Raw genomic sequence first — 13,974 nt, 5'->3', positions numbered from 1 at the left:
ATATTTAAGAATATATATTGGGGGGGGGGGCATTTTTTTTTATTTGTTAAGGGGTGATTATGTGATAATTGGTCATAAAATCCTAAAACAAATTTATTATTCAATGTAATATTTTAATATTTATTTCATTTATTATATATTATTTTCCTATTATTTTAGATATTTATTTTCAGGGTTATTATGTAATTTCTTTTTCATTTAAAATAATTATTTATGTGATAATTTGTCATGAAAACAAAAAATTGGATTCATTTTTTATTTATTTCTATTTGTTTATAGGTTTATTATGTAATAATTTTATTTTATTTTATTTTTATTTTTTGTATATGTGATGATTGGTCATAAAACCATTCCTGTGTAAGCTATCGTGTTCAAATTACTGCAGTAATTTCTATAAGGAATTATTTTATAGGCCATTAACACAAAATGCTTGTGTTTCATGCATGCCGCCCAACGTGTGAAATAGTATACAGGAAATGTTTCAAATAGTTGTATGCTACGTAATTGTCACATGAGCTTACTTGGTCTAAGTTGTTTAATTAAGAGTAATGCCTTTTGTGAGTCTAATAATGATTGTAGGAGTTAAAAATTTTAAAATTGTGGCTCTGTTTCATTCCTCAAACTAGAAATGGAGGGTGAAGTCAAGTGCACTGCATTGTGGGATACAACATTGTGCAGTGTACTCTGATTGTAATCACATTTTGATTAATTTTGTAGGTCATTCTAGGCACAGTATATGCATTTATATTTCAAAAGTAGTATGAGTAGTATGCAAATATTCAACCAGTCATTAATTGAGTTTGCCAATGATTGTAAATGCCACTAATAATGCAGAACTCAACCATCTATTGTTTCTCAATGCACAAACAGATAAACAAGCAGCTTGTGCTCACATTAATGTTAGTTTAAGAGCGGGGCCTGTGTGTTAGGGATGGGAGATCACGTACTTGGCTCTGTTGAGGCCGCTGCTCATTATTATTCATGAGCGTGGGGGTGTTTCTGGGGCCTGGGGGCGGGATTATCTTCTCCCTCAGCGCTTGTTGTGCTGAAGGCCTCAGGACAGGGGCCTGTTTGGCACTGCCGCTGGGGTCTAATGGGTCTGGCCTTGTTCCCCTGTCTTTTTCCTTTGCTGTATCACTCTCTCTGGCCGCTGCTAATCACTCTGGGACGCTGGCTGCGCTCTGTGCCTGGCACTAATTCACTCTCTGTCCCTTCCCTCCGCTTTGCCCTGAGAATGGCCTGCCGTGTGAGAAGAACTCTTGCTATTATACTGTTTGATAAATCAGAACATTAAATATCTGCAAAAGAGTTCAGAGTTAAAGTGTTTGTATTAATACATAATATGCCAAAAAGACCAAAAAGCATCAAATCTTTGAAAGATATCACAGCCCTGTGCAAAAAAGGCTTAATATGATCAAATTTGAAGATGCTGAGTTCCTATCATGTAGTTTTTCACAAAATAAGAATGAAGATTTTTCTAATTGCATATACGTATATGTATCAGCTTTAATGTTCTTATAAAAAATAACAAAGGAAATCAATTGTCAGAAGTCTTGCTTGTGTGGAGAAAATGGAAATCAGGGTTAAGCATAAAATAATGTCAGAATTCATGCATGTAAAAATCGGCTCAGAATTGAACAAATCATTGTAAACTCTGGTGATTAAGAAAAAATACAAGACTTCTATAGCCTTAGAAATGGTTCTAGAAAGAAAAAAATGATAAAATATGCATCATATTTTGTGAGAAAGTGTGACATGCTTAAGCAAAACAGGCACTGTTTTCTGGAATCAGCATCCGAAAATAGTAAGAAACATGTACTGTATTTCATTCCTCAAATACGATGCACGATGGTGTATTCACAAGATTTGTTTGAGACACTAAGTAGAAGGTGAATGTGATATTTCTCTATATTCTTCTAAAGGTTGCACAAAAAGCAAACTGTGCTTTACTGGTCATTTTACATGCAAGTTAGTTATTCTTGGTCAGAATTAAATGCAAAACTTGCTAAACAGCTGCTTCTGTCTTTGCGTCTCTCTAGGTGATGAGTATTTTGAGTAACCCCAGTGGCGTCCCGTCCCAGCCTCAGCACGATTTCTCCATCTCTCCTCTCCACGGCAGTCTGGAGGTGTCTAACCCTATCTCAGTGAGCTGCAGCCAGCGTTCAGACCCCATCAAGAGTGTGGACAGTCTGGCCTCCTCTCAGTCCTACTGTCCCCCCACATACAGCGCCACCAGCTACAGTGTGGACCCCGTCACTGCTGGATACCAGTACAGCCAGTACGGCCAGAGTACGTACTGCCCCTCCATTATACACTCTGTATATGTGATTACATGTCTCTGTTGTGGAAAATGTCTTAGTAAGTCTCGCCAAGGGTGCATTTCATTGATTAAAAATACAGTAAAAACAGTAAATATTATTACGATTTCAAATACCTGTTTGTGAAAATGTCATTTATTTCATTTTCAGCATCATTACTCCAGTCTTTAGTGTCACATGATCCTTCAGAAATCATTCTAATATGCTGATTTGCTGCTTAAGAAACATTTCTGATTATTATTCATGTTGAAAACAGTTGTGCTGCCTAATAAAAATTGTGGAAATCGTAATATATTTTCTATATATTTTGACTATGACTATATACGACCCAAAATGACCTATTTTATATAATTGTAGTTTATAGTTTCATTTATAGCTTGCATTTGGTGCAAAAGCCATTCAGCTCAAATTAGTCAATTAAATTGTTTTACATAAACTGTTTGCTATCAGTAATTTTATTTGAAAGAAATTAATACTTTTATTCAACAAGGAAGCATTAAATTGATCAACAGTGACAGTAAAGACAATAAATATTACAACAGATTTCTATTTCAAATAAATGCTGTTCTTTTGAACTTTCTATTCATCCGAGAATCCTGAAAAAAATCTATCACGATTTCCACAAAAATATGAAGTAGCAAAAAAAACATTATTAATAACTGAGCACCAAAATTTATTTATAATAACAGAGCAGTAAATCAGCATATTAGAATGATTTCTGAAGGATCGTGTGAAACTGAAGACTGGAGTGATGATGCTGAAAATTCATCTTTGCATCACAGGAATAAATTACATTTTAAAATATATTAACATAGAAAACAGTTATTTAAAATAGTTCAGACAGGACCACTTTGGCAAGTTACTTGAGTTTATTGAAACACAATTTATCTTTGGCGGTATGGTTCCTATGGGGGTTCTTTGCTCCAGAATAAATTGACCATACAAGAGCTTTAACATTAACCCCCCGGAACCATCAGCTTGGAAATACATAACAATTAAGACCTTAGTAAAGTCTTTAAAAGCGAACGGTGGTAATCGTGTATATGTGCAGTGGAACGTCTATACTGTAGCTTGGTTATGAGGATGAGTGTCTCTCAGCAGTGAGGTCCATGGCAGCTGGGACTTGGAAGCCTTAGTGATCTGAAACAAGAGAAGACGACAACCAGAAGGTGCACATAATATGCTTATGCTTAAAATGGGGAGGGAGGGAGGGTTGCGAGCAGTTTGAGCATACTTACCAAGCAGTAATGCCACGTATATATGTCCCGTGTCTAATAGGAGAATGGTAGTGATTGGAGCGATTTGACAGCTGACCGCATCAGCTGTTCGTAGCCTATGCCTACGTGACCTGACTGAACTAACGCTGCGCTCGATTAATAATATTTCACAATAGTAGTGTTTTTACTGTATTTTTGATCACGAGCAAGCACAACACATGCTGATCTTTTCAGTAGGGAAGCCATTACAGTTTAGTCACACTGATGCCCTGTGCATATTGGCAGTTATAGTTGATTTCCTCTCTGAGGGTGAGCCGTGCCGGTCGCTGACCATCTCAGGACGCTTTGACCCCTTTGCCCATCAGAGCAGGGCAGACACATGCTCCTGATAAAGACCCCAGCACCGGCCCCGGGCTCCTCTGTTAGTCACAGTACTCTTCCCTCGACTGAGAAACGGGTACTTCAAAGCCCACTTTAACACCCTGAGGGTCCTAATGTCCTTCACCTCACACACACACACACGAGTTTCAGGGCAGGAAAGAATTTATTGATTGAATTAACATAATCAGAGGCTGATGTTGTCACAGAAGTCACTGGCTTCCATCTACATGTGTGTTTTGTGATGTATACGTCTTACAAACCTTGAGATATTGTGTCCAAACTTTTAAATGGTAATTTGGGAATAAAATAGTTCCCGTAGGTTTTATCTAAATCTAACAAAACTCTCTTTGAGGATGTCTTCAAAGGTAAAAATTATTCAAAAGTTATTTTATTTCTTTTTTTTTTTTACAAAGGTTTGGGTTAGTCTGTAGTCATTATAATGTGCTTTATATGAAAACAGTGGAGGTCTATGGTGTGTCTCCAGTGAGATGTGTAGGTAAACGTGTGTGTGTGTGTGTGTGTGTGTGTGTGTGTGGGAGTGTGAAGTAGTGTCAGGTCCATCAGAAGGTGCGGGAGGGTTGATTGAAGAGATCTGACGAGCGAATGTCAGGTTAATTATGAGTGAGATTGAGAGGACTGATCTGTTTAATGAGTTAGACGAGAGCGCTGCTGAAATTGAGGCGAGTATGAAGCATGAAATCTCAAACGCTCAGAGTAATAAAGACTGGCACATACACACACACACACAGAGCTGAATGAATGACACCAGGCATTCTCATCTCTCTGGCTCTTGAATGACTAAATTCCCATTTTAGCTTATATTTTATCTTCTATCAATCTTTATTTGTGTAATTTGCTGAATAAGTTTAAAGAAGTGATTACTGACTGTAATACTGTGCTACACTTGTGATGGATTGTGTCAGTAGTATGCAGTAATGTTTGAATCACATGATTCATTCATATGAGTCAGTTCAGTGAGTCAGTTCTGTTTCAATGATTTGATTAAATCAGTGTTGTCACTGTTATCTAAAACTATTTAAAAAAATGTTTTTGGTTATTGAACTAAAGCTGAAATAAAATAAAAATCTTTTTTTTTTTTAATATAAAATCAAAAAATAAATAATTTTATATAAGCTTCAAATTAAACTTACTTATTCATTTCTAATTTATATTTTTTTTTTCTGAAAAAAATTAAATCTATTTTTGAAAATATAAAAATAAAAGCTCATTCAAAATAACTACTACTATAATAGGATAGAAATAATAATAAAATAACACGAATACATGAACTGATTCACAAAGTGCAAGGGAGTACACTGTAAAAAATGAGTGTGATTTTAACAGTAAAAGACTGTAAAAATGCTACAGTAAAAACCTGTTAACTGGTTAACAGTAGGTTTCCATACTGTATTCGGTGAATAAATGTAATTACATTTAATATGTCATTTTTGGAAGTGAAAAAGTCATTGTATAATTTACAGTGAAAAAACGTTTATTTAACAAACAGAAAGCAGACATGTAACAGACAGCTAGAAATGTACAAGATAAAATATTAAACAATGTTCACTAAAAATACCAACTGTCCAACATGGTCTTCAAAGGTCTTCCATAAACAAATTCGCCCAAATGTGAAAATTATTATTTTCCCTCACTTGAAAACCCCAGATTTTCATGGATCAGAGGGTCTTACAAGGTTACATTCGCATTTTTTATCATTTACATTTTTTTTTTTCTATGTTTTGCAAACACTTTTATCCACACTTTCTTTACATTCAACACATACATTAGATCAGCTAATGCATTCCCTGGGAATCTAATTATTTGACCTACAGTAACACCAAGACAAAAATTATTTGGGTTATAGCTACCATAAATGTTAGGGCATGATCAAGGAGACACATCGCCCCGAAATTCAGATTAGTATTTAGTAATTGCAAATCTGTAAATTTGAAATTGCTGAAGCAGATTTTTAGATTACAGGTCGATTTTATGAGTAGTTTTTTAAGAGTTACAGAAGTAATCCGTATTTACAAGATACAGTTTTCTTTTATTATTCACCTTGTTATCTAATGCATTTTAATTGATATTTATTGTAAATCTAATGCTATATATTGTTTTTTAGCATTAAAGTCAAGGTAATCTTCTTGATCCAGGTAAAATGTCTCCATGCAGAATTTCTCAAAGGAATATCCATAAGCTATGATGAGTCATGAATTAATTAGTGTGTATAGACAGATGTTTTATCTTCAAAGCTATTATTTTCACCACATCATAAACTAATTTCAACATACAGTGGCCCTCCAAAAAGAATCTGTTAACTGGTTAACAGTAAGTTTCCATACTATATTCGTTGAATAAATGTAATTACATTAAATGTAATTTTACAGTAAAATACTGTTAAAAATACGTTTTTGGAAGTGAAAAAGAAAAAGTCATTGTATAATTTACAGTGAAAAAACGTAAATTGACACTCCCAGAATTCCCTGCATGACACTTCATATTTGATGATTTTTTTTGTTGAAATAACATGTTTCTTTAAGTTTTTTTATTATCAGTTGTGTACATTAGGGTTTAATCTTACATCTAATGTTGTTAAATCAATGTTTATTGCATTATTTCAGTATCATGTGTGTCACCATGATGGGGTTTAGTGTTTGTGTGAATGACACTGTGCACCTTCTATATGTAAGTATTGCCCTCCTCAGCTCGTAGAAAAGCTGTTTGTGATGAGCTTTGGTTCATCATGTGACTTTCTCATCACCACCAGTTTTTGGTGGTTATCAGTGCATTGCAATGGTTCAAAACAGATATTAACACCTCAATATGTTGGTTTATTAACATTACATCAGTTAATGCAATGCGGTATTTTATTGTGAATTTAAGTTAAGTCTGTAAAACCTAAAATGTTGCTACCATATTTTTTACGGTGAAGTTCTGGCAACCACAGCTGCCGGTATTTTACCATAAATTTCACAGATTTTTTTTTCACAGTGTATGTTTGGGAGTAAGCCATGCTGAAACCACAAATAACATTGTTTTTTAACACCATTGTTTATGGAACTGTTTTTTTTGTTTTTTTATCACAATTAGGTCCTTTTTTATGGTAAATGCAACTAGTATAAATAAAAATGCACCTAAAAAGCCATATTGACCACACAGTCTTCAGGACCAGAATGTTCCATTTTATAAAACATCAGTAAATAAACAACAAAAAGTGCAATGCATGTACATTTGAATACGTTTTTGAACCAGTTCATTGAAACAAACCATTTGAACAAACCAAAATGAAGGCCTTCCGTATGCTAGTGGTGGTTTATTAATGCATAAATTGGTGTGAGATTGTTTTCATGTGGAACGTCATGCTCATGAGAATGTGTTTGTGTGTCATTTCCTCCAGCCGCTGTGGACTATCTGGCCAAGAACGTGGGTCTGTCGACTCAGAGAAGGATGAAGCTGGGCGATCATTCGGCGGTGCTGGGACTTCTGCAGGTGGAGACGGGACAGGCTTACTGAGTCCGACCACCACAAACACCCCTTCACACGCTCTCAGATGCACAGACACCAGCTGGAGCTCTTTACTGCATCAGCCGGCATGAGCGTGAGCGGTTTTTTTCTGATTTTCAAGACAAGAAACTCTTGCCATTCCATCTGACGTGACCTTCTCCTGATTGCGGGCTCTAACTCGGTCAAGAGGACCATGCAACGGCTACAGGCACGTCGACGGACGCCGCATACTGCAAGAATGCATTCCGAGCCATTTCCAAAATGTACTTTCACCTTGCTGTGCATAGTCGTGTATGAATCTCAGTGTAATTACAACGGATAATCTCGCTTGTTTTCTATCGATATTGTTATTACGATTGCCCTTACAGTTGTTGTAATTCTGATTATCGTAACTATTGTTTCGTTTTGTTGTTTCTAGATCCACACGTAGCATTTTTTACTAATTCAAACCCGAGGTTTTTTACGTGAAATGCTAGCAGTGGGCTAAAACGGGGGTTCGAGTGTATGTGTTGAAAGTGTGACTGCTGGTTTTTCACTTTCAAGCCGTAACGTTCCTGAGCGATTTGACCTTCTCTGCCTTCATATTTCACTTGACATTCCATGCAAACTTGGCCACTCTCTGGCTTTCTGCTGGGAATTAGCAGTGCTTTTAGAGGACCAACGATTTTTCCCTCACTCAAATCAAATGCCTGTTTTGTCCTCAGCGATCATCTGGGGGAAAGAAAACGGCATTGTTTGGATAGACAGAGGATTTAGAAAGTTATGGATTTTATTCTATAATTTTTTTTAGAGAGAAGCAAAACTTAGCCATCAAACTAGAAGACAAAAAAATGAATAGTTTCAAACATTCATATTATGTTTTGAGTTTTGAGTCATTCATTTCCTTTTTGAGTTAGGAAATGCAAACATTTTTACCATTCCATATAGATAATACAGTTTACTTGTATTAACTAAGTAAAATGTTTAAAACGTACGTAAAGTGAATTTTAGACCAAGTACAAAAGTGTTTTAAAGTTTGGGGTCAGTATGATTTTTTAAATATTTTTGAAAAAGTCTTTTTGATCAAGAATGCCGTAAAAACAATAAATATTATTATAATTTCAAAAAAGTATTTTCTATTTGAATATGTTTTAAGATTTAATTTATTCCCATGATGCAAAGCTGTATTTTCAGCATCATTACTCCAGTCTTCAGTGTCACATGATCTTCAGAAATCATTCTAATATGCTGCTTTGCTGCTCAAGAAACATTTCTGATTATTATCCATGTTGAAAACAGTCGAGCTGCTTAATATTTTTGTGGAAACTATGATACATTTTTTCAGGATTCTTTGATGAATAGAAAGTTCAAAAGAACAGCATTTATTAGATATCTTATTTAATATTATAAATGTCTTTACTGTCAATTTTCATGTCAATTTATTGCATCTCTGCTGAATAAAATTATACATTTATTTTTTTTTAAATCAAACTGGCCCTATACTTTTGACAATTTATGATAATTTCGACAACATTCCATAAATTTCTGTCTATGACCAGATTACAGAGGTGACCAATCAAATCATCCATCTCGACCTCTTTCTTACTTTCTCTCTCTGGTTTTCATTTTCTTTTTTTATATTACAAACCCATACAAAAACACACGCCAGGTCTCCTGTATTTAAGATCTCGTGCATTCACAAGTTTGTACAAAAAAAGTTGTGAAATTTCAACATTTGTGTAGCACTCGCAGGTGACATTTTGACACATAAATGGAACTGTACAGTAGATGAAGCAGATCGTTTATTGTTTGTTTATAAAGAATATGTTTTATACTAAAACAGCAAAGGTGTTGTGTGGTAGATGAAGCAGGGGATATGTGTAAGTCTTATATTGTAATTTTGTGTTTATATTTACTGCTTTTGTTTCTTTGCTTTCAATAGTTATTATGTATCATTTTTCTTAGGATTCAATGTGAGAAGCTCTCGATGAAAGACAGTCACACTTAAAAGTGAATGGAAGGTGAATCATATTGCTTATGAATCCTAGCTTCAAATTTGCTCTGCTTAAGAAAGAGCACCTTCGTGGATCCATAATAAAGATGAAGTATTGACATTGACATAATATTTGGAACGAAGTGACTGATGGCTCATTTAACGGACTGTGGGAAACACAGCAGTGTTTGGTGCTAACTGACGGCTTCTGACTCAATTAATTCCTCAACGAATCTTCGAGTGAACGTTTCACTGGGTGCATTTAAGGCAAAAAGAACTCTAAAACAAAACACCTGACCCAAACCCCGGCCTCTTCCCTTTCAACTGTCGATATCTTCATCAAATGAGCAATGAAAATGAAAAGACTTCTAGTATAGATCATCCACGGCTAACACCTTTGTTAATCAACATTTGGATATTAAAAATATTACCCATCATGCCCCTCCGGGACGTCAAACTTGGGCACCTGCTTTCGTTAGCATTTGTGTTCATGCTTTCCTCCCATTTCCTTTCAGCATGTGTGTACGTTACTATGGTATAATTTATTCTGCTGTATGAAGTAGTAGCTTTAGTTGGAACCTTGTATTTGGTATTTACCACCTTCAGCCTGTTGGTGTCTTTACTGTAACCCTGGCGTAAATGTTATCAATTAAAGATCTAAAACTGACATAAGGCTCACATGTCCAGTTTCCAGAGTTTGTCTTTTATAGTTCCCTTTAATATGATAAGCTGCAGCTCAAAATACATGTTAGATGGAAACATTGTGCATTATGATCGAGTTTGTAGCTTAATTGACTATATTTGAAATAGTTGGAGCACTGTAGTTCAGTTGAAATATTTGAGAAATTATTGTTGTACTGATTGTATTAGTCTATATACAGTGATAGTCAATGTAAAAAAAAAAAGCAAATGGGAGAAGCAGATGAACACAATACAGCAGAACAACATAAAGTTAAAGAGGGTAAACTTTATCAGTCAGCTGAACTGCACTCGTATGTTCTGCTCTTATATGTTCTTACTCCACACATGTATTAAATGTGCGCCGTTTTCTGGTGTATTCACTTTATCTTCTCAGATAATATCAATGGTATTTCAGATGCCGCCAAAATTACAACAACAGTGGTTACATACACATATATTTAATTGTTTGATCAAAATTATTGTTAGGGACAATTTAGTAGTCGCTGGATATTGGTAGGGACATGTCATAGCGTCCCTACTAAATTCTATGCCCTTAGTGTACAGTGTACTCTTTTTGGGAAATACAGTCCAGGTCAAACATCTTTAACATGTACTAATGGTTTAACAATTAAATCTTTACCTTAATACCTTTGAATTATCAGTTCTAGCTCCTTGTACAGGCTCACAAAAGCAGGTAAATCAAGACCAGAAGGAACTGATGAGGTTTGCGTCCTCTTGTTCTTTTTGGAAAATATTAAGATTATGATAAGATTGCACCATTCCTTTAAGAAAATATCAGATTCTCCTAGATTTGTTCTTAAAATCAACTACTTTAGTTTTTTCTGTCAGTTTTTCTTCAGCAGTTGCCAATTCGTCTTTTGCACCAGTACTTTATATATACTTTTTGTATATTTTTCTCACATTTTTGGTTCCCCAAAGCACCTTCTCTTTGTGTGAGGAACGTTTTAATAATTGAAAGAAACTTTTTCACTTTAAAGAATCTTCTGTGCAATGAAAAGATTGGTTCTTCATTGAACCAATCAATGCCAATAAAGAACTTTTATTTTTAAGAATGTAGAATTGGTGAAAAGTAGGTATCATAGACAGTATCCTACTTTACCTAAAGTTAGGTGCATGTGAAGACTCTGGAACGTGAGTTAGTGTAACACATAGCACAGTATGTACAGCTGTGGTGATTAATTCTGCCATTGTCTAGCTATGACATTCCTCCTCACTGTCTGTCTGCTTTGGCCTGGACTCATGTGGCAGACGCTGTCACACAGGAACTGCTGGTATGCTGATGGCATGGCCAGAGATTCCAAACCACATGATACCAAAACCAGCTGCTGCTGTCCCAATACTGACATGCTGGAAATTTTATACATACTGTAGGTGATTTCAGTTGATCATGCTGATGATAACTCAATGCAACCATTGTTCCGTTCTGATCAACTTAAAAATAATGCATTGAATCTTTATTCATCACCAGATCACCAGTCAAGAGTTTCACATAACTGCTCCTTTTTGAAACCTAGTAAGCTGCTTTGTTTTCATAGGTAACTACTTTCTAGGGGAGTATCATATCTGAAATATTTGGAAATAAAATTCTAAACTTAAGGAAAGCCATGAGGGACAGATTTGTAATGCTCTAAAGCAGGGGTCCCCAAACTCAGTCCTGGGGGGCCGGTGTCCTGCAGAGTTTAGCTCCAACTTGCCTCAACTTGCATCTGCCTGGAAGCTTCTAGTATGTCTAGTAAGACCTTAATTAGCTGGTTCAGGTGTGTTTAATTAGGGTTGGAGCAAAACTCTGCAGGACACCGGCCCTCCAGGACTGAGTTTGGAGACCCCTGCTCTAAAGCATCAACTCTGCACAATATAGTGCTCCTTTTGTGAACTACACCAGACTCAAGAGATCATAATTGATTCCAATAAAGTTTGCTGTTATCAAAAAATAAAAAAAAACTTTAAAACATTGCAATATTGTATCTATATTTATCCAGTATTTAACATAATGCAATTATTTCTCTCAAACGATTCAGCTGAAGCCAGTAAAGGCTGGAATACACTGCACAACATTCGCACAGATTTTTGCCCCTATTTGCAATGTGGATGAGTTGACACAAAACATACAAACAAAAATTTGGGGTAGTCGGAGTTGACAGATTTCACAGAAAATCGCATAGTGTATGATGGGCACAGACTTAGATTTTTTTAGCTTCAGACTTTGATTTTATCCAGTCGAAACAGATCAAAAATGTTTGTCAAACTTTCAAAATTCAAATGTAAAATTTTAGAACACATTGTTTTCATATGTCACGTGTCTCCTTCTGTTTGTTGTGTTCAGAACGGCATGATAAGTCTGTTAATGTGTGATACTCAGTCCATCAGTGTATGTTTTTCTCTGTGGCCATTTACAGCAAGTGTAAGTCCTGGATACTCAATTATATAATACTTTGTTCAGACTCATGCATGAGGGCACAAACCAAAATGTGCATATAATAAAACCTTTTCAAGATATATTATTTTTGCTGTGCAAAAATTAAAGTGCCCCTATTATGCCATTTCTAATATTGCCTTTCATGCAGTGTGTAATGCAGCTGTAAGTGAAAGTAAATGATCTGCAAAGTTGTAAAGCCGAAAGTGCACGATAAATAAAGTTATTGTCTCCCAAAAGAAAGAAATAATCGACTCTGAACAGCCTAAAGTCATCAGGAAACTTTTGGTTTCATACTCTCAGCAACCAATAATTAATTGCACAAAACACATTTTATATCCTTGATGTAAACCCATATTCCTTGTATATTTGTAGCTGCAGCAATCATATGTATTAACGTATCTCTGAAGTACCTTGTAGAACATCAATCCTCTGTGATTCATTTGGTTTTGCAGAGCATAAATCTATAGGGTGAGCAGGTATTTTATCCTCTTGACAGCCTCATATGATTGAGTTAAGGTCTTTATACTTCACAATGTGCTTTTTATCCTATATGCTTTGTGTTTTTGTCGTCAACCGCTCTTCGATGCATGTGTGAGATGTTTCAAGTCTCTTCTGGATTAAGCTAAAGCACATGTTCTGGCTGTCCGATCCTCGGGCCTCCACCTCTGTCACTCTTCTTTCTTCAGCTCTCTCCCTCCACGAGGCACTGCCCAGTCAACCATGTGTCCTCGTCTTTGTTACCCTCTCCTTTCTCGCCTTTTGATCCCGTAATTGATTGACTACAGGAGGAGGATTCGACGAGACCCGCAAGAGCCAATTCCTCTCGCTTCTCTGGAGAGGTTCTGATAAAGTGCTGGGCTGTATATGTGGTCCCTACACCAGACGTATGGCCATTGAAGGTGGCTATGAGCCACGGTGGCTTAGCCGCAAGCTGTCTCCAGGGGCCTGGGCTTGTGTCCTGCCCTTAATGGGCTTGTTTAGATCAGAGGGATGGAAATGAAACTCTTGAGCCGCGGAGAGGAGGATGCCGGTGGACTCCTATCTCCCAGTAGGCAGGCCTCACGGTGAGAGGCATCTGCATAGACTTGAGCAGGCCGCGCAAGAGGAGGGCTGATAGATTCGGATCTTATTTAAGAGAGCTAACGGTGAGGAAGCAGGACCAGACAGGCATGGAGAATGAGGAGGTTGATGGACCTGGCCCAGCGAGAGCCAACAAACAGAGTGAAGGACAGTTTAATGAAGCCATTATTGCCCCACTTCCCTTTCAGACTTCCAAGACACTCCAGGACCATCAAAATATAACCAACAACAGCAAAACGTTTCAAAGTTTACTCTTGGCTCATAGACATTGTTATGTTTTATTTAAGTACTTTTGTCTGAGATAATAATAAAATCTCTTTCACAGACTTTTCATTACAGTCTAGGGCTGCATGATTAATCGAATGCGATTGTCATGCGCATTTT

The 13,974-nt window shown here is 36.3% G+C and overlaps 1 protein-coding gene across 1 annotated transcript in view; it reads left to right on the top strand.

Annotated features, from left to right (window-relative positions):
- Window positions 1-8,144, top strand: part of LOC107654398 (paired box protein Pax-7) — an 82,673-nt gene extending 74,529 nt beyond the window's left edge. The window contains exons 10-11 of the mRNA XM_016441448.1: window positions 2,040-2,289; window positions 7,314-8,144. Of these exons, the coding sequence (XP_016296934.1) occupies window positions 2,040-2,289; window positions 7,314-7,429 (366 nt within the window). The 3' untranslated portion in view covers window positions 7,430-8,144. The remainder of the gene's footprint in view (window positions 1-2,039; window positions 2,290-7,313) is intronic.
- Window positions 8,145-13,974: the final 5,830 nt, after the last annotated feature.

The sequence above is a fragment of the Sinocyclocheilus anshuiensis genome, unplaced genomic scaffold (genome assembly GCF_001515605.1).
Source record: "Sinocyclocheilus anshuiensis isolate Anshui unplaced genomic scaffold, SAMN03320099.WGS_v1.1 scaffold527, whole genome shotgun sequence".
NCBI classification, from domain to species: Eukaryota; Metazoa; Chordata; class Actinopteri; order Cypriniformes; family Cyprinidae; genus Sinocyclocheilus; species Sinocyclocheilus anshuiensis.
This window is presented reverse-complemented; position numbering and strand designations above follow the sequence as displayed.